Genomic DNA, 27,011 nt, shown 5'->3' on the forward strand with positions numbered 1-27,011 from the left:
GTGGCCTACAAGTTATCTAGCTCTTCGATGCTTTCGATTGACTAGCAAGGCGTGTTGTTAGTGTGGGTGTGATTAGTGCACAGCACCTGCTCCATGGTTCTTTATATTGGCTGTGACTGTGCTGTGCGTACGGCTGCATTTTCAAGGGCGCGTTCCTCTTGGCGGAGCTGTACTGTCGCTCTCCACACGTGCAAGTGGCAAGAAAAATATTTCAGCACTGGAGCTGTCCACGTCAGCGTTTTGACGGACTCTTGTCACTCTTATCACGGATAGGTAATTCGTGTCACATTTGCAGTATATATTTGTGAAATCCAGGCTATTTTGAGTAGGCTAAACGCGTACTTTTCATTCAATCGAAGCCTTGCAATGCTGGGTAGCTGTTCGTGAGACACAAGGAAAAAAAGTCCCAAATCGCGGTGGAGAGTTGTCCGATTTTTATCTCAGGTAAATTCCATTTATTTTCAATATGACATACAGACCAACAGCAAAATTGTTGCATAACACATTTCAGAGTTGCATGTAATTAATGCATGACGAAAAGGCATCTCGGGTGATTTGCAGGAGCTAGGCTATAGCATTTTTCTTCATCTGCCAATGATTGATGGCTGTGTTTTTTTTAAACTAAACATTCATAGGCTGGATATAGTGACCTGGTGTCAGCAAGGCCTTCGCAACGCTATGTGTGTGCTATAGGGGTGAAACCACAGATATCCTATTCAATTCCTAGAGTGGCTATGGCCCCAAGTTCCAAAATGATATGAAATGGCAGCCATTGTGGTCAGGGAGAAATCCAAACCAGTCTAATTTGAATGAATGGTAGTTGTGGCATAGGTGATGCAGTTCTTTCTTTTTCTTATGCAGGAAATTGAAAGTAAGGCATCTGATGTATATCAGAGATTGTGTAATAATTACTGTCAACCTAAAATATTGTCATGATTATAAATACATTTACACCAGTTTTATACCAATATAAATAGCCTTTAAAATATATGTAAACAGACCATAAATGTCTCAATGTTTGTTTTCTAGGAAAACTGAGTGTTTATAAAATATCAGTACTTGTTGCATTAAGTCATCAACTGATTTCAGCTACTGTATGGCTGTTGATTGACTGCATTGTTTGTATGGAATGTTGGCATACTGACAGTTCATTTGAAAAATGATTGGAATCGTTCCACTTAAACTGGCTGGAATACAGAGCGTTTCGCAGCCGATTTAGGTCAGCACTCAGCAGGGGGGGGGGGTAGATCCTAGCCACGTTTGATCATTTTGCGCATCATAACCTCTCTTTGGGCAGTGTAGGATGGCTCACTTCAGTTAATGGTGGCAGGAAAAGGAGTTAGTCTTGTGGGTGGGGGGGAAAATAACAGCCTGCTATTCCTCAAGACCAAAGGCTGAATCATGTCCCACTAAGTAGGCTACCTGCAACAGAGCAGAACAGAGCAACAGAGTTCAATACTACCTGGGGTAGTATGTCCCATCCTGGGGTCAACACGGGTCCTGTACCTAGGGAGTCCTGGAGCCCTGGACTGAGTCCTGCTCAACAGCCTGCGACAGATCCCTGCAGCTTGTGCATGTTCCTCTGCCGTTCTCACAGTGGCCATTGTCCGCTTCGCTCAGCCTCAGTGTATTGACTGGCACAGCCTTTCTGCTTGCCTGGCAGCCTGTCAATGCCAACATAGGAGCTGCTCTCTAAGGATGCATTTAGATTTAAATTCCTCTACTTCCAAGCGCCTCTGTCTGTGCACCACAGACGGCACACAAACAGAATTTTAACTCACCATATGTTGTTTTTGGGACTAACCAGACAGTTGTCAGCCCCCTGGGTGTCTTTGTTGGGTTCTGGGACAGAGAAGAGGTGTTCTCGGTGTACCAGAGATGAGGAATCCCAGCAGGGCATGGAGATTTTGTCTGTCATTCTCTACATGCACAGAGAACTATGGCAGTATTCCTCACGCAGATGTGATTATACAGCCTCTGCCTGATGGTCTGTATTTCTAAAAAGAAACCGTTGTCTCTGCCATTTTTATGTATGCTTACCAGTGTGTGTGTGTGTGTGTGTGTCTGTGTGTGTGTCTGTGTACGTTTTATAAACGATTCTGCTCATTGGCAAACTTGTTAGTGTAATTAGTTCCAGGTCTTTGCTCTGTGGGTCCGTGGATGAGATCTTTGGCTAAATGGGATTCATTCCCATGAACGCTTTGCCCCCCCCCCAAATGATCCCAGCATGAAAAAGAGGACTGGTTGGGATTCTAATCAACACATACCCAGAATGGACCTGTGAAGAAAAACATGTCACATGTACAGTCAACTCTGTAGTCAGACCTAGAACCTCAGGCCTTACTGTGAAACTGGATTCATTGAACTAATCTTTTAAATCCACCAGTTTGTATAATGCAGGAAGAAAATAAATCATGAAGGCGCTAAACTTGGATGACATTCCACAGTAGCTAGGTTTCCATCCAATTTGCGATAGATTTTCATGCGAATATTATATAAAATCTGCATGGGGAGGAAAAAAATCAAATTTTTCCCAGCAGAGGTTTGTTTCCATCAACCTGACTTGTTGCGAATAAAAGGCTGTGTGTGACAACAGTGCACATAAAAACCACTCTTTAAGTTCTCATGTACAAAATAAAAACACAAATTCAATGTTTCCATTGGAAAATGTAATCTATTGATGGTTTTGTCACAAACTATTGCAATAAATGGCAAACTTACCCAATCAGGTTTTTGCGCATGCGCTCAAGGCAAAAGTTCACTCCCATCTCCAATTACTCAAGCTAACACCAACTTTACCTTTATTAAATAATGGATTAAACAACATCTCATGGAATGGCAGGGACTGTGAGGACACACACACAGACACATGATGTCATTGCATACAAATTATGACCCTAGATATTTATTGGTAATGAGCATCAAGCTCATCACCATACACTTTCACCACCCTGTGAAGTTCATTCGAACTTTCATCTGTAGCATAATAAACTGCATGCTTTTTCAAAATGTAGTGGACACACACTGGTTGAATCAACGTTGTTTCCACGTCATTTCAATGAAAATGTTGAATTGATGTCTCTGCCTAGTGGGATGACCGCAAATTTGCCTTTACATGATGCTTATTCTATCAACAATTGAGCAAGAAATTGTTTCCACTTCAATTTGTTGCATAAATAATTTTACAGGCACAAAAAGATCCCACTGTGTCAAACAAACAAATTGTCTATCGACATTTATAAAACTGTACCGACCCTTCCTGTTTCCATCACAGCTGTCGTGATTTATTTTTGTTATACGGTATGACTTTACGTGCATAAAACGTGTTTTAGAGACCTGTGCAGTGGAGGTGTCTGACTGAATACTAATGGAGAACCAAGACGTCCTGATCTGCCCCTGATACACGGCTCACAGGATCCAACCCATTCTAATTCCAGTCCACGATTCATTTCCTGTTTGGCATATGCTCTGCCTTTGCCAAAATATCATCTCTGCGGGACAAAATGAGATTCTATATAACACCCAAGAACTTCCATTAGAGCTGCCTAGCAGTGCCAGACATGGTCTCGTTCTGATAGATCATGTCTGACCAGTGGAGTGTAGACAGTCTACAAACAGGATTGCTGGGAGTGAGCGCTAGGTCAGAGGGATTTAAAGAGCACCATGGTGCTCTTATCTTCCTCCAACATGATCAATATTTAACTACACCAAGACGGTGCAGTGAGCGTCATCCATCTTGTTCACCACCATCGGGTGCCTTGCTTCTACAGAGCGCAAACCCAGTTTGAGGTCTTAGTTAAAATGAACAAGCTAATCAGACTGATTCAGAAGTTTCTGTAGGCAACAATCTACACTTGGATCCACACATTGAGTAAGTAGTTGTGTAAGACATCTAACAGTGTGTGTTGCCCACTCATTAAAAAAATTACATTCAGAAATGGTCACTGCATGTGAAAGTGCTCCTCTTTAGCTTGAGCAAATTCACTATGCTGCTGCTCTGACGAAAAACGCCGCACAATCGTTATTCTTGCTTTATTACAGTAATACCCAGTTCTCCATAGGTATTACGGGTCTTGTTAAACGGAAAAATATGAAAGAGACAAGTGCCAATAAAAGGGCCAAGAATGATGCCCATATCTCAAGACCAAGTGGGAGAATATTCAGGCTGTCGCAGTGCAGCTCATTCAGACTGGGATTCTCTCTCTGCCATGCATGTATGTCAGGTCCGGCCCCAAGGAGTGGCAATGTTTTCCACTCCATGCACCCCCCCCTCCCCAAATGATCCAGGGGCATTTAAATCATTCAGAGTGGTCTGACCCAGCTGCTCCTGTAGGAAACGAGCGAAAAGCCAGCCTGACGGAACCACAGCACTCCTCCCCTACACATTTCTCTGGATTTAGCCTGAGTTGTAGTATGTGGGCCAAAAGATAAAGGTTGTTGCCATCTTAGACATATTGAGTCTTTATCCCCTTTTGTAAATAAATGCAGTTTTCACTACTATAAATTCTGGATTATAGGCTACACATTCTGAGTGTCTCATGAGGTAAGATTCGTGTAAAACATTCTTACCAAAACACCAGCCAAGTGTTAGGGGAAGTATATTATTTTGTGACAGTTACTTGGCAAAAGCTTTGGGTTAGCAGACCTGCTAGACAACCAGTGGCATATTTCTCAATTCCCTTTATGGTACAAAGCACTGACCAACTTGTCAGCTTCAACTTGCCTCCACAAGAAAAATAAATAAGTTAAAGCCCCCATGCAGTCTTTATTAATTTAAGTAATCACTATGTCTAAACCACTGTTTAATAATTTATTTCCCTGAGCCTCTTTTGGCCCTTGAAATGCTCAGTGATCATGCAGGCATTAGGAAACAAATGGGATGATATTTACATACATTGTCACGTCTACTCCTGCTCGCTCTCTCTGGCGCTCATTGTTGCCAGTTTACTTATTATTACGCACACCTGCCACCATCGTTATGCACACCTGCGCCTCATCAGACTCACCTGGACTCAATCACCTGCCTGATTACCTTCCCTTTATGTCACTTCCTTTGGTTCTTTCCTTAGGCATTATTGTTTCATGTCTGTATGCTACCCGTGTTTCTTGGTTTGTTCCATGTTTATTTATTTATTAAAATATTTACTCTGTACTTGCTTCCCGACTCCCAGTGTACATGTTACAGAATAACGCCTCACCAAAGGGGAGCATCGGGGAGTGTTTTGTGTTTTTTTTTTTTTTGTGTAGGTGACGTCGGGTCCAGGTACCGGAGCAACCGGGGGTGCCTCAGCTGGCTCATCAGGCTTCTATGCCTCAGCCGGCTCGTCAGGTTTACAAGACCCGGTTGCCCCGTCAAGCGTCCGTTGCCGTGTCTACCGAGGACGCCTCAGCTAGCTTGTCAGGCTACCATGCCTCAGCTGGCGCGACAGGCTCCCCATACCTCAGCTGGCGCGACAGGCTCCCCATGCCTCAGCTGGGCTCCCCATGCCTCAGCCGGCTTGTCAGGCCCCCCGCGCCTCAGCAGAAGCTATCGACCTGCTCCTGGTCTCCGGGATCGTACCTCTGGTTGGCAGCTGGAGCTGCGCGTCAGGGAGAGGGTACTCTCGTGTACTCCCTCTCTGGCGCTCAAAGTCGTCAGGCTGCTCATTATTATGCACACCTGTCACCATCATTAAGCGCCTCATCACTCACCTGGACTCAATCACCTGCCTGATTACCTTCCCTATAACTGCCACTCCTTTTGGTTCTTTCCCTAGGTGTTATTGACTCTGTGTTCATGTCTGTATGCTGCTCATGTTTCTTGTTTTGGCCATGTTCGTCTATTTATTATTAAATTCACTCCCTGTACTTGCTTCCCAACTCCCAGCATACACGTTACACACAGCCTTGATTGGCTGATAGGATGGTCTAGAGCCCACTCCCTTACCCAGGTGAACAGTCATTGGTCTATTATAACCAGATCACATTGTGACATCATGATATGGGCCAAAAATTCCATCCCATCTGAAAAGGCTGAAATTCTGTTTTCTTTTTCTTCTCCAAATGGCTTATATGTAATCTTCACAATTTCAGAGTGTTATTTCGACCACATAGTGTGGAAATATCATTTAAAAAAAATTGAAAATCATGTTTTAATTGCACTGCCCCTTTAACCTCAAAACGGGGAGGACTGCTACGCTGCTCAGTCTCTACGAGCAGTTCCAGCTCCAGGGGAAGATGTTTAGTAATGAGAGGTGGATTATTTATTATATCTATCAGGGGGTGCCAGGCCCTGTAGTCAGGATGGTAGTGTGTGTGCCAGGTCTGGTCAGCCAGCGATGGCCTCCAGTGGAGCCTGACTGTAGCCTCCCTGTGGTTTTCCTCAGATGCCCTGTGAGCTCTATAGACTCTTCCCACAACCTGGTGCCATGAGTCTTGCAGCAATATGTGAGCTCCAACTCCCAGACACAGTCAGACTTCCCATCATAGAAGATATCTGACATGGGCAAAGGAGATTATTATTTTTAACCTGCTCATGTTTTTATATGATCCCCTGCATGCTCTTTCCTTATTCACAGTGCAAGCTCTTCACTTTCATTTAACTTAATTCTAGTGTCTGGAAACACCTTTTACGCTAGCTAACATTTTATATTATTTCCTCTTACCATTGATATTTAATACTGCATTGTTGGGAAAGAGCTTGCAAGTAAGCATTTTCGCTGTACTGTTTTACACCTGTTATATCCTGTGCACGTGACAAATCGTATGTTTCCTCAGTACATTTTGAGTAGATTCAACAAAGATGACCACCCTGGACCTTGCCACTACTCCTGATTTCAATACTATCTAATATGAGACAGTACCCAGACAGACCACTCCGCAGACACATCCTGGCTCCTAAGCCTCATCACTGTGTCACTGTATCACCCGTCCCCCATCACCTCAACACTCTGAGCTAAGGGAGGAAGGACACATCACTGGGTGAGGTTAATTACACCAGCATAATTATCTCCTCCTGTCACTAAGAGGACTTTGAGCTTGTGTTCACATTCTGTCTCTGTCTGTCTGAGCTGCTAGTTAGTGGAGGTCCACAGGAGGCTGTATCAGTAAAGGCCTATGGGTGTGAGGAGAGAATGTCCTCCAAATCCTGTCATTGAGCAGGGGGGAATAGTACACCAAAAGCCCTAAGAACTGAAGCCTAAAGCCCTTCAACTGGAGAATGACAGGAGAGGACAGAGTCACGGAAGGACTCCTGTTGTACTCTTGATGAATGGGATTGGATTTCAGATCACAACATGTGTCCTCTAAGTACCGTGTAATCAACTTGAATCCAACTGCCCCATTTTCAATAATGGAATTCATGATCACTTATGAGCACAAGTAGTTAGTTACATATGTTCTGTTTGTTGTCTGGAGATTACTGGGTTTTATTCTACGATTCCCATCCATTTCATTTGTTGATTTATGTTTACTGCTCCATTTTATCCACCTTGGCACACACTGGTTGAATCAACGTTGTTTCTACGTGTTTCTATTTCAATGAAATTATGTTGAACCAAGTGGAATAGATGTTGAATTGACATCTGTGCCCAGTGGGATGTGATTGAGCTCAGCCGCTTCTGCTCATCAATCTGGTGATAGATCATATGTCACTAGGCCTGAGAATGGAACCATTAAGAGCAAGGCAAGTAATGCAAGCACACAAACACCACAAAAAGTTGTTCAGTATATCAGTTTGATAGTAACTCTTGATAAAATGGCAAGTCTAATGAACCATATCGCTCAATCGATATTTATGCCATGCACGCACGCAGTAATGAAGACCTCTCTCGCCCCCCCCCTCCATCTCTTTCTCTCTCATTCCCCTCTCTATCTATAGTAATGGGAGTGCTCATGTCTAAGAAGCAGCAGGTGCAGAAATGCACCTCGGTCGTCTCTGCCTTTCAGCAGGGCGTGAAGGAACGCGCTCCATCCACAACAAACCAGGGGGAAAGATCTGGAGAGGAAGGAGAGGGGCCGGCTGAATCCTTGCCACCACCAAATCCAAAGGAGGAGGGGGAGCATGGGGAGGCAGACAGCAAAGTGGGACCCTCGGGGACCTCCCAGCAAGCTGCTGCTCCAGCTCCGGCTCCCACCAGGGACGAGTGTAAGGTCAACCAGGAGGCCTGGAATAGGTTACGGGATGGGAAGGGGGTGGAGCCTGAGGAACTGGACAAGACTGGCCATCAGCTCACCCCACCTGCATTTGTACGTCCCAAGAGAGATGCCAATGATGACCAGCCTGTAGAAATAGCACTGGGACAGAGAGAGCAGGTAAGGTATTGTTCAATAAAGGGTTTACTTTGACTAAATCCACACTTTTTGTTCTTTAAATCCCCGAATCTTGGGATTTTAAAGATGCGTGTGAGATTTTAAAGGAATTACCATGGCAACAGTCTTATCTCCCATGCACTCCCATGCAACAGTCTTATCTCCCATGCACTCCAGTTGAGTTGATGTTCTGACTGAAAAGAGACCTAAACAACTGTTAAGTATGGTGAGTCTATCATTTTCTCCCATGGGTGAAATAAGCATTTATAGATGAGCAAGGAAGCATTTCGTTGGACCATGTCTATCCCGTACATATGACTAATTAAACACACCAGCTATTTCCACTCCACCGTAAAATTTTTGTCTAAGTGCTCTTCATAGAGCGCGTGCTGTGGTGTGGGCGGGTACTCGGGCTGTCTCAGAGAGGAGGCCTTGGCCCTGCCTCACTACCCAGGGCCACCATAACTAATTGGGATCCTGAGGTGGTCAGGGATGGGGGCGGGGTTCAGCAGTGTACCAGATGACCAATCAGCTGGTTGGGGCTATTAGGAAGAGCACATTGTTATAAAAGGACTCTTAGAGAGGATTGTTATGCTTGCTATCACTAATGGTGCTATTCAGATATAACAAATTGAATAGAGAGTGGACTACTTGCAGTAATTAATAATGATATGTTACAATAACACGAGCTCCAGGGTCAGACTGGAGAGGAAAATATAAAACATAAACGTTTGACTGAAACGGATGGCCATAGCAGCAACAAAACGCTGAATGGCATATATTATTATAGCACTCCAAATCAGACCTAAATTAAACTGTTATATTTGGAGCTGTAGGATACTTCACATAAGAGTATAAAAAAAAATCATAATTAGTCATCAAGGAGTTACAAAAAATCTGCTATAATTGTGATATTGAAAAGCAGTTTCAGCCTCCTTCATGGTTGGGTAGAACCAATAGTCATTTCTCCTTTCCTATCAGCCTCTTCAGAATAATAAGAATCCTCCCACATAATGAGAAGACAAGCTAGTTAGAAACTACTGTAGCGTTACATCCGTTTCATAATGTGATGAGCGTGTAGACCACACTGTCTGTGGGATATAATTCATAGGTTTGAGTATTGAGCATGGAGGAGGTATGGTTCCATCTGGCTATGGTCACCTGTCAGGGACCAGGTTTGACAAGGTCAGTCCAGATGACCATGATAGGTTAAAAAGGTAAATACCCAGACAGTGAATTGAATCTAACTTATTATTATTCTAATAACTGCCTGTGCTATAGTCAACTTCCCACTATAATCATTTTCACTGTGTTGACAGTCAAGTGTGTACCTCCTGTAAATCCAGTTCTGAGGGACAGACCTGAAATCAGAGGAGAAGACCAAGACTAAACTGATACTGCTAAAATGTCACTCCATACTTATTAAATTATTACGAAAGAAAACATTGCTGTCTAAGCTTTGAATCCAAACTTAAATAAAATATTTGAGTACATGGCATAATCAGCAGACAATGGCATAATTATTTGTATTCACTGTTTAATCAAGCCAATACCCAGCCAAGACTAACTTCAAGGAGAGGACCGCTTGCCTTCATCATTCAAAGCTGCTTTGTCTGAGAGTCTGTGTGTGAGTGACTTCAATTTCACAGACATACGGATGCATCTTTCACCATAGTTGATTTGAAATACAACTCGCAGTCCTCCTACGTAGGCATCAAACCCCAATGAGTTTTATGAATTGAGTATGCCCTTTAACCTAGTGACCTTAATTGCCTTTTCCTCCAGCCGGTCAATGATGAGATGTGCGAGGTGTGTGAGGTGTGGACGGCCAACGACCTGTTCCCCTGCAGGACCTGCACACGAGTCTTCCATGACGGCTGTCTGAGGGAGTTGGGCTACCTGCGCACCGAACTCCTGCAGGAGATGAGGGAGACAGCCCACACTGCGACAGGCTGGAGCTGCTACTACTGCGTGAGTCACTCAATCTGAACCTCCCATTGGCGATTCACATGGACCAACCACGCTCCACAAAGTTGTTTTACATTTTTTGTATCTATTTTTTTTATTTTTTACCTAGAGTCATACCTGCCACTGTTAAAAAATAAGAAAAAAATAGTTTTATTGTCACATACACCGGACTGGTGCTGTGACATGTTATTTTACATGGTAACCATAGTAATACAAATTAAGGTTAAGTGCCTTGCTCAAGGGCACAAACATATTTTTCACCTTGTCGGCTCGGGTATTTGAACCAGCAACCTTTCGGTTACTGGCCCAACGCTCTGACTACTAACTGTTAACAGCACACACTTTATGAACCTGAACACACCATGTCCCCAAATACTATGCAACACAATTGACTTTTTCCTATCTGGCCCAAGATCAGTATTTTTTTATTTATTTCACCTTTATTTAACCAGGTAGGCTAGTTGAGAACAAGTTCTCATTTGCAACTACGACCTGGCCAAGATAAAGCACAGCAGTTTGACATATACAACAACACAGAGTTACACATGGAACAAACAAAACATACAGTTAATAATACAGTACAAAACAAAGAAAACAAAGTCTATATACAGTGAGTGCAAATGAGGTAAAATAAGGGAGTTAAGGCAACAAATAGTCCATGGTGGCAAAATAATTACAATATTGCAATTAAACACGGGAATGGTAGATGTGCAGAAGATGAATGTGCAAGTAGAGATACTGGGGTGCAAGATTAAAAAAATAATAATAATACAGTATGGGGATGAGGTAGTTGGATGGGCTGTTTACAGATTGGCTATGTGCAGTGAGCTGCTCTGACAGCTGGTGCTTAAAGCTAGTGAGGGAGATATGAGTCTCCAGCTTCAGTGATTTTTGCAGTTCGTTCCAGTCATTGGCAGCAGAGAACTGGAAGGAAAGGTGGCCAATGATGAATTGGCTTTGGGGGTGACCAGTGAGATATACCTGCTGGAGCGCGTGCTGCGAGTGGGGGCTGCTATGGTGACCAGTGAGCTGAGATAAGGTGGGGCTTTACCTAGCAGAGACTTGCAGATGATCTGGAGCCAGTGGGTTTGGCGATGAGAGTGAAGCGAGGGCCAGCCAACGAGAGTGTATAGGGCGCAGTAGTGGGTAGTATATGGGGCTTTGGTGACAAAATGGATGACACTGTGATAGACTGCATCCAATTTGTTGAGTAGAGTGTTGGAGGCTATTTTGTAAATGACATCGCTGAAGTCGAGGATCGGTAGGATGGTCAGTTTTACGAGGGTATGTTTGGCAGCATGAGTGAAGGATGCTTTGTTGCGAAATAGGAAGCCGATTCTAGATTTAATTTTTGATTGGAGATGCTTAATGTGAGTCTGGAAGGAGAGTTTAGTCTAACCAGACACCTAGGTATTTATAGTTATCCACATATTCTAAGTCAGAGCCGTTTAGAGTGGTGATGCGGGCAGGTGCGGGCAATGATCGGTTGAAGAGCATGCATTTAGTATGGGTGAGAGGGAGGAGATGAAGAGTGATAGTAGAAGAGGATGACAGTGAGAAAAAGACACATTTTCATCTCAGAAGAGTTCAGCTCTACAATCAATGTGCTATCTAGAAGCTAAAAGTGGTTTTCGGCTGTCCTCATAGGAGAACCCTTTGAAGAACCCTTTTTGGTTCCAGGTAGAACCCTTTCCACAGAAAGGAGGTTGAGGTTCTACCTGGAACCAAAAAAGGTTATCCAATGGGGACAGCGAAAGAACCTTCATTGACGCTGCAGAAACAAATACTATTTATTTTATTGCCTAGTACAGTCATCCAAAATGTCTAGCTGTGTCCCCATTTGACATTTTAATTTCACAGCTTTGGTGTTGTGCCATTATCACCTCTCTTCTCATCCACAGGCTTTGACTGAAGTGGTTAGAGCTGGTGCTGCTGTCACTTCTGACTAGACTTTTCCACTGTCAAGGGGACCAGAAAGTCACAGCAACAGTGTCCCTAAATTTTATTGTTATTGCTTAAGGGTCTTTGTAACATAAAAGGAATTACTTTTAATATGTTATAATTTGATTCGGTGCACAAATCCCCAAAGTGCTCACGATAGAGTAACCTATTTAAACTTGTTTGGATTGTGGATTAACACATACAAAAAAAACACTCCAGGCGTTACTCGGGAGATGACAATATCATCAGAAATATCTAGGGCATCCAATTTATTACTGTTGTTGTACTATATATGCAAAAGTATGTGGACACCCCTTCAAATTAGTGGATTCGGCTATATCAGCCACACTCGTTCATGACGTGTATACAATCGAGCACACAGCCATGCAATCTCCATAGACAAACATTGGCAGTAGAATGGCCGTACTGAAGAGCTCTGTGAATTTCAATGTGGCACAGTCATCGGATGTCACCTTTCGAAAAAGTAAGTTTGTCAAATTTCTTCCTGCTAGAGCTACCCCGGTCAACAGTAAGTGCTGTTCTTGTGAAGTGGAAACATCTAGGAGCAACAACAGCTCAGCCACGAAGTGTTAGGCCACACAATCTCACAGAATGGGACTGCTGAGTGCTGAAGCGTTTAAAAATCGTCTGTCCTCGGTTGCAACACTCACTACTGAGTTCCAAACTGCCTCTGGATCAACGTCAGCACAAGAACTGTTTGTTGGGAGCTTCATAACATGGGTTTCCATGGCCGAGCAGCCGCACACAAGCCTAAGATCACCATAAGCAATGCCAAGCGTTGGCTGGAGTGGTCATTGGACTCTGGAGCAGTGGAAACCACGTTCTGGAGTGATGAATCACGCTTCACCATCTGGCAATCCGACGGACTAATCTGGGTTTGGCGGATGCCAGGAGAACGCTACCTGCCCGAATGCATAGTGCCAACTGTAAAATTTGGTGGAGGAGGAATAATGGTCTGGGGCTGTTATTCATGGTTCGGGCTAGACCCCTTAGTTCCAGTGAAGGGAGATCTTAATGCTACAGCATACAATGACATTCTAGACAATTCTTCTGTTCTTCCAACTTTGTGGCAACAGTTTCGGGAAGGCCATTCCTGTTTCAGCATGATAATGCCCCCATGTGCAAAGCAAGGTCCATACAGAAATGGGTTGAGATCGGTGTGGAAGAACATTACTGGCCTGCACAGAGCCCTGACCTCAACCCCATCGAACACCTTTGGGATTAATTGGAATGCTGACTGCGAGCCAGGCCTAATCGCCCAACATCAGTGCCCGACTTCACTAATGCTCTTGTGGCTGAATGGAAGCAAGTCCCCACAGCAATGTTCAAACATCTAACGGAAATCCTTCCCAGAATAATGGAGGCTGTTATAGCAGCAAAGGGGGGGTTAACTCCATATTAATGCCCATGATTTTGGAATAATGATGTTCGATGAGCAGGTGTCCACATACTTTTTCTCATGTAGTGTATGTTTACTATAGCTCCCTGAGGATTTCAAATGGGATTATTTTCACCATGAACTGATCTTGAGCAATAGTTTAACAAACCTGCCAGAGAATACACATGCATACAGTAGCCAAGAAAGTGGGTTGTGGTGTTTTAATTATACACCAAGTTCAACACATCCCACTATGTACAGATACAGAACTGATTTTGCTCTTTCAAACATGAAGTCAGCAGTCTCCCGGTGCTGAGGTGATTTGAGCATGGTGGATATTGAGTGAGAGTGAGTATGGTACACTGCCAGGCCCAGGAAACTGTCTCCCCATGCAGGCTAATCAATGCACTCACAATGATGGTATTATTTGTTGACTCGTATTGAATGCAGTGTGTCTCTTGCAGCCCCCAGATTTGATTCACCACCTCTTCATCCCCTCCTCTTCTGACGTTCTCCTGTTTGGACACCCCCTGTTACGATAGTCTGGCAGGCAGAGTTTGGACTATTTAGCATATGTGTGATAAATAAACTCTCTAAAGCAGGTCATCCCAAACTGGGGTACGCGCAATGCCGTCGGGGGTACGCCAAATTAAAAAATATTGGCCTTTCACATTTTCAAACAGTAAATTTGTATATTTTCCAACGTGGCTGTACATTTGGGTGAGTTTTTTTTTTTCTCGACTGAATAGCCTCGTTTCACTGCCAAAAAGAAAATTGAACCATCTAGTGTTCAGCGAAATAACAACACAATGTCAAATACAGGTAGCCTAGTCAAATAATTAACATCCAATCACATTAACCGTTACACTCTCGTGGGAATTCCACTAACAGTCCGTATGTAGCCAAACGTAGCTGCTGCTCATTCCGTTTGCTCAAATTGATAAATGGTTCAAATAAAATAAGGCCCACATATGTGTCTAAATGGACCAGCTCTACTGGTAGTACTGCTACTACCAGCAGTGCTACACCTGCACCTGTCAACGACACAAGTTGTTCTGCTTCCACGAGCACATTCAATGCTAGCATCAGTAATTCTACATTTGTTGTTAGCCCAGCTAGCATGGACACTGACAGTTGTGAATCTGATGCAGCCGACGAGCTACTGCCCCGTTGCCCGGGGAAAGCGCTGAACAACAGACAGGGACGTTGGACCATCAAAGGCACAAATATGATGAACTACATTGATTTGGGGTTCACTTATATTGGGAGTAGTACCTTTCCTCAGCCATAGTGTGTTATATATGCAAAAGTACAATTTCACAACTCGATGAAACCTTCACTCTTGCGCAGACATTTAGAAACAAAACATGCCAATTTGAAAAATAAGCCACGTTAGTTTTTTGAGCGAGAATTAAGACGACTTTTGAGTAGTAAGACATGTATAAAAGCAACATGTACCATTAGTAAGAAGGGGCTAGAAGCATCTTATATGGTGAGCTACCGAGTGTCTAGGACAGGCAAGCACCATACTAGTGTGGAGGACTTAATGCTTCCTGCTGCCATGGATATGGCTGGGGGGAAAAGGCCAATGCCTTCATCAAACACTGGTTCATGACGCATCAGTGACATGACAGGAGATGTTTTGAAACAATTACTGCTTCGCATACAAGCCAGTGAATTCTACGCGTTACAGCTGGATGAGTCAACAGACGTGGCGGGCCTGGCACAGCTCCTGGTATATGTCCGTTATGTTTATGGGGGGTCAATTAAGGAAGACATCCTTTTCTGCAAACCACTTGAAACCAGGACAACGGCAGAGGATATTTTTAAAGTACTGGTCAGCTTTGTGACATCAAATTAATTAGCTTTTGTGACACCTAACCTAACCCTTTGTTCAAGCAAGGCCCCTGAATTCTTGTGTATTTTCTGCGCTATGTAATGATATGTGCAGCAACCATGTAACGCTTTTACAACGTACAGAAGTGTGCTGGTTATCAAGGGGCAAAGTATTGACACTTAAAAAAAAAAAGAAGAATTTACTGACCATAATTTTCTCTTGTCTGACCACTTGCATGATGATGAGTTTCTCACATGACTGGCCTATCTGGGTGATTTTAAAAAACATTCTCGCTGCATGATCTGAATCTAGGATTACAGGGACTCTCCGCAACTATATTCAATGTGCGGGACAGAATTGGGGCTATGATTTAAGAAGTTGGAGCTCTTCTCTGTCTGCATTAACAAGGACAACACACAGGTCTTTCCATCATTGTATGATTTTTTTATGTGCAAATGAACTCAAGCTTACGGACAATATAAAATGTGAAATAGCGAAGCACCTGAGTGAGTTGGGTGCGCAATTACGCAGGTACTTTCCTGAAACGGATGACACAAACAACTGGATTCGTTATCCGTTTCATGCCCTGCCACCAGTCCACTTACCGATATCTGAACAAGAGAGCCTCATCAAATTGCAACAAGCGGTTCTGTGAAAATTGAATTTCTGGATTTGGCTGCGTTCAGAGGATTCTGCATTGGCAAATCGCGCTGTTAAGACACTGATGCCCTTTGCAACCACGTACCTAATGTAAGAGTGGATTCTCGGCCCTCACTAGCATGAAAATTATTTAAGACTGAGACTCTCTCTAATACAACCCAACATTGCAGTTATGTCCATCCTTTCAAGCACACCCTTCTCATTAACCTGTTATTCAGAATGTTTGATGAACAAAAAAGGTTTTATATGTAAGATGGTTAAATAAAGGGCAAAATTATTATTATTTGTGCCCTGGTCCTATAAGAGCTCTTTGTCACAAACTGCCTCGTGGGAAGTGACACTCATTCTTATGTTTAATACATGTATAGTGTGTGTGGCAGGCTTACAATGATGGCAAAAAAACATTTGAGAGCGAGCTGACCCTGGTGCTGTCGGGGGTACGCAGCTGGAGGTTGAATGTTTGAAGGGGTACGGGACTATAAAAAGTTTGGGAACCACTGCTCTAAAGAATACTCCTATCTTTCCCGAAGCTACTGTTTATTTGATTCCTTAAAGGGGCTAGTGAAAGCCCAAAGAACACTGGACTCCATATCCTGTTTTCAAGCTCCATATTAGTGCGTAAAGCTATAATCTAAACATATTTTGGTGGGTGACGCTACTGGAAATCAAATGGTTTGATATTCATGTGATCTCATAACCCTGGGCGACCCAGAGATTTCACCCATCATGGACAATTATCCAACCCAATTATTACCTTCTGTCCTCCAACTCCCTCCTCTCAACCTGCTCATCAGGGTTGAGTGCCTCCGCATCCACCACACACCTGCAGATAATTAACTTAATTTAAGTTTTAATGTGTTCGACCTGAGCTGCTCCCTTGCCAAGTTTTTAGCTTGAACAGCATGGTAGACAGAATCAGGTAGACATATGGTGCACATTCAGACTCATCACCTTTCTGGAGTGTAGTAAAATGGCTGCTAGGCTTATATTTTCCTATTACCGTGGTTGTTTATTTCAGGACAGTTTCTAAGAAGCGATACTATAAAACCATCTAATACACTTGACATACTTGATAATAATAGCTTCAGAGAAACTGCATAATAAGCACGCCAAGGCTTTCTGGAACATGTATGACGCATGCTGAACTTCATGCGTTCAGACACACTGCACATTTATCCATTAGGGCACACACCATATATAATCTACTACAGAACACTTCAAATAATTATGGTACATGTGATTATACCGCATGCAGTGGGTCACACTTTGTGCTAGGGCTGGGCGGTATCCAGATTTTCATCTCGTCATACCGTCCTTCTCTTATCCTGGGATTTATGGTATTACTGGCATAGTACACAATGGGGCACAAAATCCCATTGCGTGTCTATTACCAAATTTGCAGAAGTAATAGTGAATTTCCATGGAGGCTGCTAGCTAAATATTCTAACATAGCGGGAATGTAAATAAGTGAATTGCAAAGGTCAACGTTTTATACATATAGGTAGGAACTACCGAATTTTGAGTTTGGACATTTACAAGCTAATGTGAACAAGCTCTATTGTGCATTGAACAAAGTTTTGATGCATGCTTGTCTTTTAGGAAGAACCGTACTGGCCCTGGAGCAGCATGTGTACATGCTCTGCCTGCTCTGCTCAGAGAAGAGAGGGGAAGAGCAGAGGGACAAAACAGAGAGGAGAAAAAACGCAAGAAAATCATAGCAGTGGCAGCTGTACAGACTTCTCAAACACAGCACAAAGCGAACACTATATGATGCCCCATCTCCTTATTAATTCAGCCACTTAGTTAACTAGCAAGTTAAACTTAGGGGACGCGTTAACGCAAAATTATATTTGTTTTTCACAATGAAAAAATATAAAACCCATAAGGAATGGATCGAAATTCACAGAATTAGTTCCTGGAGGAATATTGGGGAGGGTGAAGGGTCATGCTTTTTCAATTTCAGTCAAGAGGAGGGATTAGATAACATTTTTTTTTTCTTTTTTTTTAATCTAGTCCATGGGAGGGTCATGTAATTGATTGATTACATTTTTAGAATGAGCTTTGTTTTAATTACTATTTTGGGTATAGGGGAGGGTCACTTGTTTTTTTGTTTTTTTTCAAACTTTTAGGGAGGGTTTAGGTGATATATATTTTGGTCAAGGGAGAGCCATTTTCATTTTAGAGATGTCCAATTTTCTCCATGTAACCCTTATTATAAATAGCGTTCAATCCCTAAGATATCTTGCTGCATTTTGTAAACACAGATCTAAAATGCTTCTTTTTAAAAAAAATTGCTAGGCATCAGACACATTTTGTGCTTCAGTTGCCTACTTTTTGTGGTGTAGCCTACTTTTCTCTGGTAAAATGCAAGATTAACTTTAATTAAGCAAAACATTAGGAAATGTAGCTGGCTACATTATTTCTATGATAAACATTAGAAATATGATGGCCATGCGTCGATTTTGCAACAAAGACTTTGCTTTTTCATAGCGTTGCGCTAATGTATTTTCTGTGAAGGAAAACTGTAGCTGCACGCCACTGATCACTCTATTGAATCAAAAACAACAGCCTTTCAATATAAAACGCAACCCCTGTCAATACACCGCTGGACTCACCTGCTCTCGCTTTCTCCTGTTGTGCTATTTTCTAACAAACATATGACTGGCTCAGCTGTTTTGGGGAACTTCGGTAAGTTTTATAATGTGAAATGAAGACCGTGATCTGCTTTATTTCCTATCGTATTGCACAAGTTGACTGCAAGTATTTACTTAAAGAAGCTACAAATATAAAAATCTATTGAACGAAGAAAACGTCTCAAAGGTATTGAAAAAAACATCCTGAGGCTATTTCCAAATACCTCAGTATACGGTATCCCGCCCAAGCCTACTTTGTGCTGCTTTCCAGTACCTTCTACTTGACTTTACTTCAGATGCCAGTTTGTATCAGATCTCTCCCCATTTAACCATGACCTTTCCTTCCCACAGGACAATGTGAACCTGCTTCTGACTGAAGAGGAGATGTACAGCCTAATGGAAACCTTCAAGCAGTGCAAGATCATCCCTGGTCAGTCATACTGCTGAAGCTCTAGAGAACAATACATTTCATAGCTGACAGATCTCCATAAGCCGGGACAAGTATGCTTTATTTGGTACAGCACAGTTGACAGATGAATAGATCAGTACATGCATACAGGGCTGTTCTCATACAGCTCTTCAAGCATCTCTGAACCAACCCTCTGAGCGCGTTATGAATTACTGAGTACAGAAAGGTGCCAAAAGCTCTCTGTTGTAACGCGCACATGCTCATAATAACAAAAAAAATGGTCTAAACAGGAATTATTGGTAACTACCTGTTAATGTATGTATTTGTTAGCAATTGTCTGTTTACAGGTAGCTATAAAACTGCACACTATTTCAGCCTTGTTTCCTACTGTGTGAAGGGAAATCAACAAGAGGCATTTCACCTTTGTAAAATTAATCATAAACTAATTGTATTTTGGATCACTGCTTGTGGAGATTAATTTTGGTTCAATTGCTCTTGCTGTGTAGAGTCGTGCCTGGTGTCGGATGAGCTGCTGCAGTACCGCCACTTTGTGTCCAAGCAACTGTTTGAGAAGGACCTGTCTGATGAGCAGGAAGAGGAGGTACTGGCTCAGTTCGCTGCCCTGGACCCAGAGAAGAGGGGCCAGATTGAGTGGTCTGACTTCCTATACCATGAGTCCCTGGGAGTGCTCAGGAAGTTCCGCACAGAGGTACCAGAACCCATCAAACACACACATACACCCTCACATACTCCAGATTCCCTTGTTCCAGTGTCAATTTCGTCAACAAAAATAGTGACTCAAATATTAGTCAAACACCTATTTCTCAGTGGCAATTGACGAGACCATAACTGTCTAAATAGACCCAGAAACTATAACTAAACAAACATTCTTTTATTTCAGGTGTTTAAAACGAGACAAAATTAAATCTGACTACTAAGTGGACTGGACAAGAGTTTTTGGAGAGATTGAGAGCTTTTCAGTGATAAGCACAATTAATATTAGAAGCACAGTTCTGTTTAGCAATGGGATGTACATGCCACACCTGGTGCACAGCCTGCATCAGCTGGTGAACTGCAGGGGAGAAAGCGATGAGTGTGGGCATACAGGCTCTGGCTCCGATCCGGGGAGTGTGGGCATACAGGCTCTGGCTCCGATCCGGGGAGTGTGGGCATACAGGCTCTGGCTCCGATCCGGGGAGTGTGGGCATACAGGCTCTGGCTCCGATCCGGGGAGTGTGGGCATACAGGCTCCGCTCCGGCTCGGCTCCGGGGAGTGTGGGCAGACCGGCTCGGCTCCGGGGAGTGTGGGCAGACCGGCTCGGCTCCGGGGAGTGTGGGCAGACCGGCTCCGCTCCAGCTCCGCCGCACTCTCTTGCTTCCTTGTAGCTAACCAGTCACCATCAGCCTTCTAGTTAGCTACCCTTTGCCTGGTTAAGAAACACAAGCAGCTTTACGAAATTAAAAACAATAACAGCATTGAGTTTAATGGCAAAACAACAGTCTAGCTATGCCTTTATCTCCCTTGAGTGTAGGAAAGTAGAATGTCTTTGAAGTTATAGTCTCATTCAACCTTCCCACATTCCCCACTGCATTTCATAGCCAGGTTCTGTAGCCAAGTCTCCCTCTTTTCGTCAGAGAAAAAGGCTTGAATCTAGCCCTTACCGTTCAAAGATCTGACCGATAATACCGTGCATTGGTGGGCCGCATTTTACATTCATAGAGCACATAGCAGGCCATTCTAAACTAGGCTACTTGTGAACCGGACCGTTAACCATTTTAGGCTACATCTTGTTCAGTTATGTTACCTCATTAGCTAGCTATAGCTAACATGGGGTGTGTTCAGCAGGACGGAACATTTTGGAACATTCAGATATAGAAATATGATCTGTAAAACAAACATGCCTCGCTGACGTGTTGCATAAGGAACAACGTTGGCTCTATTCATGGAATTTCTACCTGCAACATTCAACAACGTTTTGCAACTGGTAACATTACCAGAAATATTTGGTGGCACAGAAAAAAAGGAAAAGGGATAGCAAACAATTTATTGACCAATTTCCTTTTTCCACTACACTGACTTGGTAAATATTGTTATTTTGAGTTAATGTGGACCCAGTGACTCAGACTTGAGCAATTGGACCAGGACTTGAGCACTGGGACTCGGACTTCAGCCATAGGGACTTGTGACTATTGGGGAATCGGACTTGGACTGGGACTCGAGTACAGGGGACTTGGGACTCCCGATTTGGACATGACGTTTAGTGACTCAACTACATCACCAGCGATGGTGGGTTTGTGCTCATAGGCAACGTTGTTGCCGGTGATGTCTGGTGAGGCCTACAAGCCCTCAGCACTGATAGAGGGATTGTGCGTTCCTGGTGTAACTCGGACAGTTGTTGCCATCCTGTACCTGTCCCCGCAAGTGTGATGTTCGGATGTACCGATCCTGTGCAGGTGTTGTTACACATGGTCTGCCACTGTGAGGATGATCAGCTGTCCGTCCTGTCTCCCTATAGCTCTGTCTAGGCATCTCACGGTACAGACATTGCAATTTATTGCCCTGGCCACATCTGCAGTCCTCATGTCTCCTTGCAGCATGCCTAAGGCACCTCCACGCAGATGAGCAGGGACCCTGGACATCTTTCTTTTGGTGTTTTTCAGAGTCGGTAGAAAGGCCTCTTCAGTGTCTGAAGTTTTCAAAACTGTGACCTTAATTGCCTACAGTCTATAAGCTGTGTGTCTTAATGACCGTTCCACAGGTGCATGTTCATTAATTGTTCATGGTTCATTGAACAAGCATGGGAAACAGTGTTAAAACCCTTTACAATGAAGATCTGTGAAGTTATTTGGACAGGGTCCTGAAAAAAGGACGTTTATTTTTTTGCTGAGTTTGTTTGTCATATTTCTGCTATTGGGAAGAATAGGATGTTATGTATTACAATATGTTTGTAGGACAAGGCTATGTATGTTTGTGCACATGGTCACTGATTTATGTTAACTATATAGGTTAATGAGGCAATAAAAATGTGATGTGACTAAAATGAAAGGGCATTTATTTGACAAATGGCCCACTGTTTTCATCATTTTGACAATAATTAAACTAAATCATTAATCAAATGACAAAAATGTGACTAAGACTTAATGATATTTTAGTCAAAATGAGACTGGACTAAATCTGAAAAAAGAGAGCCATAATTAACACTGCCTTGTCCCCAGAACTCATTGGTGCGTCTGTTGAGCGCTAAGGAGAGGGACCACGTGCGGTTAGTGTTCGTGGGTTTGGACCTGGATAAAGATGGTGTGGTTACGGGAGCAGAGACCCGCTGGGCCCAGCAGTCCTGGTTTCAGAAGTTCAGCAAGGAGTCCCAGTCCTGCAACGTGAGGTGAGCGTAACACTGCTGAGACTGAGCCCATGACCATCCATCTACAGGAGATGAGGTTGAAAAGTTAATTTAATGTCTGTCACAGACTCGCAGTCAAGCGCTCCTACTCAATGTGACCCATTTCTGCTCTTCTATCCACCTCATACTCTACAACAGCGAACATCAATTAAAATTCAGCTGCGGGAGGATATTTTTCATAATTACAAATATTTTGTAGACTGCAAATTGACTGCAAGAAGCCCAAACGGATATAATTTTGTACTAAAACATAATCATTTCAAACCTTGCTTGAATTTGTATACGATCACATACAGTATATCTCTATTATGCGTGGGAATACTTGGGAACAGATTTCCAAAGCTCCCTTGGAGCTGATTTTACTGGTGTTTTCAGTCTTTTTTGTCCAACAATAATAAAAAAATATATCTATGAAATTGCAGGCCGCCAGTTGGGGAACCCTGCTCTACAAACAAATGACTAATATTCGTTTTTTTATGGTGTGAGATGCAGCAAATTGACTGTGCCTGTGAGAGCTGTGAACTAAAGCTGACTGCTGGGGTTTCATCTGAATTGAATCATATTTCAGTGCCAACAGCACAGTCTGCATTGCTGACAAATACCCATCATGTCTTTGAAGAACACTCAGTGGGGTCCATTTCTATTTTTTGGGGGCTGGGGTTGCCATTTCACTTTGCAAGAATGTTCGAGCCACAATAAACTCCACTGGTTCAGTTTTGGTTAGCTACAACAGGTTGTCAGTTGCTATGACTGGGGTAACAGAGGTACAGGTGCTTGTTGTGATGTTACCCTTGTGCAGCTGCTGATAGGCCCTGGCTCTTCTCCATCTCAGTGGTCGTGCCTGCTGCAGGCTCATCAGTGAGCTTGGGATCGCACTCGACATGGTCCTCTTTTTAAAATGTATTTTTATTTTTTTGTGCTCTTGGCAGTGCCCAGCCATTTTTGGATGTCCATGCTGATACACGCTTAGCCAACCAACTATAATTATTCAGCTTGTCGCTACCAAAACGTAACAAAGCTAGTATCTACTAGCTAGGTTATTATTAGCTGTCTGCAAAAGTGAACAACTTTTTTTCCCCCCTGTGAGGAAAGAAACCCCAACCCGGGATCCGATGAGCTTCCTTAACAAGGTAATGGAGGTACCTTATGACATAACCATGCCCGGCTTTGCTACCTCGTAGAGCTGGCCCTGTTCAGGGTTGCTCTGAGCTGTATGAAATAATTTACTTAAGCTAGCTTTTATTTCTATAACTCACCTCTCTTCATCTGTGTTGGTCTCACATTGATCTAGACCTTCTCTCTGATACCAATTAATTCACAATAAGTGTGTGCGTGCATGCACTACCCTGTGTTACCCTCCTTCATTGTTATATGTCATGTAATGCCATTCCATCCTTCACAGACTCTTTGGATTGTGTTCTCCTGTGAATTGTGGGTAAGTGACACAGCACGGCATGGGTTATACGTATTTTTCTTCTCTTCGGCACATCCAAGCCCTGAATCCACAAGTAATCTCACACAACCTATTCCCTTTTGACATTCCACCCATCATTTCACTTCCCCACCCACCAAGGCCAGGATAAAGTCCACCTGAGGAATAATGAAATCACAGATCAAACACTATAGGTGGTAGCTATAAAGTTGAAAGAACAATTGAGATGTCTAGCCTATACTCCAAGAGTCCTTCCTGTGATGATTCCCTGTTGGTTTGATAAGATTGATCCAGTCCTCTCATTAGAAAGCTCAAAAGATAGGCTTTTGTTTTTCTGTGAGAAGCTCTAGAAGGCTTCACTCATCAGCTTTGGGGACACAGGGGGCTAAGTTGACGTGAGAGGGTCTACGCCCAGAACTGAGAATGCATTCTAATTCATCTCTTAGGTCAGAAGCTGCTGTTTTCTGTTTTTTCTTCTTTTTTTCAGCTTTTGCATAGAGCTTACGTATAGTATATGATATAGACATCATTTTAAGCTGGAGAATGTATAATATAAACATAATATTAAGCCAGAGTGCGAGGAGATTGAGGATGTAACAGAAGGTGTTCAAGTATTAATCTTTCACAGAGGAGGTTCACAAAGCAGACCTTGAACCTTTCTCAATCTTTAATAATTCATGAGTTTGGCTGTGGCCTGGAAGAGAGCCATTTGGTCTCAATAACCCACTGAGACATTTTCAGTGGGAATGTGGTTTTGCACTATATTTGCACCTGACCTCTTCACAGCTGAAACAAAACACTTTTTGAAAGAAAAGGGTGTCTTGTCCTTGGCAGACATGTTGGAAACTCAATGCCGCCAATTGTACTGTATAGTGATACAATATTTCTGTCATGTGTGTTTCCTGAGGCAGTATTAGCCACGTTGGCCCCATATCTGAGAGCAGTCCAGCCAGCTCCAGCAGTGAGAGAAGCAGTCAGAAAGATGACAACAGGTATGTACTAAATATAATTGTGTGTTTGCAGTAAGCAGGCCTCGGTTTAGAGGAGTTGGCTCCCTAACCTCTCTGTTCCCATCACCAGACCAGTGAGCTGGGAAGACTTCCTGAGGGAGAGTGCCATCTACATCCTGGCTGCACGGCCCAACAGCTTGGCCATGCACATCCGCCTACCACTATAGCCCACGAGACCTCACCCTGCCTGGGAGAGCATATACCATGGCACTGTAGGGGACAAACCTGAGCCCAATAGAGGAATCCTGCACCACTAAGGGACTGGACAGAACAAGCCATCAACAGATCTCCTGCTTCACACCACAGATCAACGGCCCACTGACACCACAGATCAACGGCCCACTGACACCACAGATCAACGGCCCACTGACACCCCAGATCAACGGCCCACTGACACCCCAGATCAACGGCCCACTGACACCCCAGATCAACGGCCCACTGACACCCCAGATCAACGGCCCACTGACACCCCAGATCAACGGCCCACTGACACCCCAGATCAACGGCCCACTGACACCACAGATCAACGGTCCACTGACACCACAGATCAACGGCCCACTGAAAACAACATTCAATGACCTACAAGTACTTACTGACAGTAAAATGACAACACAAGCTGACAACCCACTTGTTATAGACACTCATGAAACACTAAGGATAAAAAGGCAACAGTCCATTTTCACACACAAGCCAACAATTCAGTGGTGCTTTGAAGGCTTGGGGTATCCTGGGAGGCTCACTTTCCCCTAAATCAGTGCTTCTTGATTACCCCCAACGGCACACATTTTTGTTGTTGCCCCGGACAAATTAAATCAGATGTTTTTGTCAAGGGCTTCATGATTAGTTGACAAGTAAAATCAGGTGTGTTTGTCTGGGGCCACAACACATATGTACCTTTTGGTGTACTTGAGGACCGGAATTGGGGAAACGCTGCCCTAAATGATTACTTTATACATTCCATTTGTCATGTTACAGTCTAAGACACCCTTTGTGTGATTGATTTTGAATTCGATAAGAATCAGATTGATAGGCTATCACATAACCTGTTTTGGTTCAAGCATCATATTTGGATCATCTTCTGTATTGTATCATAATTGTTGAAAGTAAAATAGTATCTGTCATTGAGGGAGATTTTGAAGCCCCTTCAAATCTTGGTTGACGAACGGATAGACTTCTGTGTTAAGACTGACAGTGCAACTGCTCCTGATCAGCACATGTACCAAACAGGAATGAAAGCTATGTGCATACATAATATTATATATCAAGACATATGCCATATAAGTATAATGACATATATTATTATGCATTTAAAACGCTGTATTTATTCTACCCTCCATTTTTCCACTCACTTGTTTAAGATCCATTTATGCTATCTTTAAGCAAAGACTATGAGGAAGGTTGTGAATTTTGTTGTATTGGACACTAATCCAGTAGCTGGCCTGTTCATTCATCCATAAGTATATTTGCTCCTGTACAACCACTGCACATGACAAAGTGGAATAATCTGCTGCTGCCATTCTAATTTTATTTGAACACTGAAATTTAGAATTGTACAGCTTTGAGGGTTATTTCTTGGAATTGAAATCATGCATTTAAAAGGATCTCCGTAGGATGAGTAATGTTGGCGCCCACACATTCAGCCTTGATGATACTTGCAGTAGCATTGCTTCAGACTCGACTTGTACATTTAACTGTGAAATGTATTGGCTTTATGGAGTGACATTACAGTTTGGGTTAGTTAGGGGAACATGTTGATACATTTTCCCAGGTGCTACAGTATATCATGTTTATGCTCATGTAATGAAGGTCTAATGTCTGGTACTTGAATGCTAAGATGGTTAAGGCTGGGGAATATGTGACAGTGCTGAAATAAATGCATGACATTAACCCTCCTAATGGACTCTATGTGCTACGTGTTTCTTTGCTAAGTGTCCAATGCTCAGGGAACAAACGTTAGTGTCTTTACGAGATTACATTTGCTCTATCAAGGTAAATCTGTAAATAAATGCCAAGAGCACTATATCGATAGTGA

The 27,011-nt window shown here is 43.1% G+C and overlaps 1 protein-coding gene across 2 annotated transcripts; it reads left to right on the forward strand.

Moving 5' to 3' along the window:
- LOC106565165 (PHD finger protein 24) lies at nt 1-26,871 on the forward strand. Of its 2 annotated transcripts, XM_014131994.2 has the most exons (9): nt 1-444; nt 7,859-8,292; nt 10,075-10,260; nt 19,079-19,157; nt 19,643-19,845; nt 22,353-22,519; nt 23,940-23,972; nt 24,881-24,961; nt 25,050-26,871. In XM_014131994.2, exons 2-9 carry the CDS (start codon nt 7,861-7,863, stop codon nt 25,144-25,146), a joined length of 1,278 nt encoding a protein of 425 aa, XP_013987469.1. In that variant the 5' UTR covers nt 1-444; nt 7,859-7,860; the 3' UTR covers nt 25,147-26,871. The 2 variants fall into 2 exon arrangements, with proteins under 2 accessions (XP_013987469.1, XP_013987496.1); XM_014132021.2 differs by lacking the exon at nt 23,940-23,972 and having other exon boundaries at nt 5-444.
- Nucleotides 26,872-27,011: the final 140 nt, after the last annotated feature.

The sequence above is a fragment of the Salmo salar genome, chromosome ssa01, assembly GCF_905237065.1.
Source record: "Salmo salar chromosome ssa01, Ssal_v3.1, whole genome shotgun sequence".
Classification (NCBI taxonomy): Eukaryota; Metazoa; Chordata; class Actinopteri; order Salmoniformes; family Salmonidae; genus Salmo; species Salmo salar.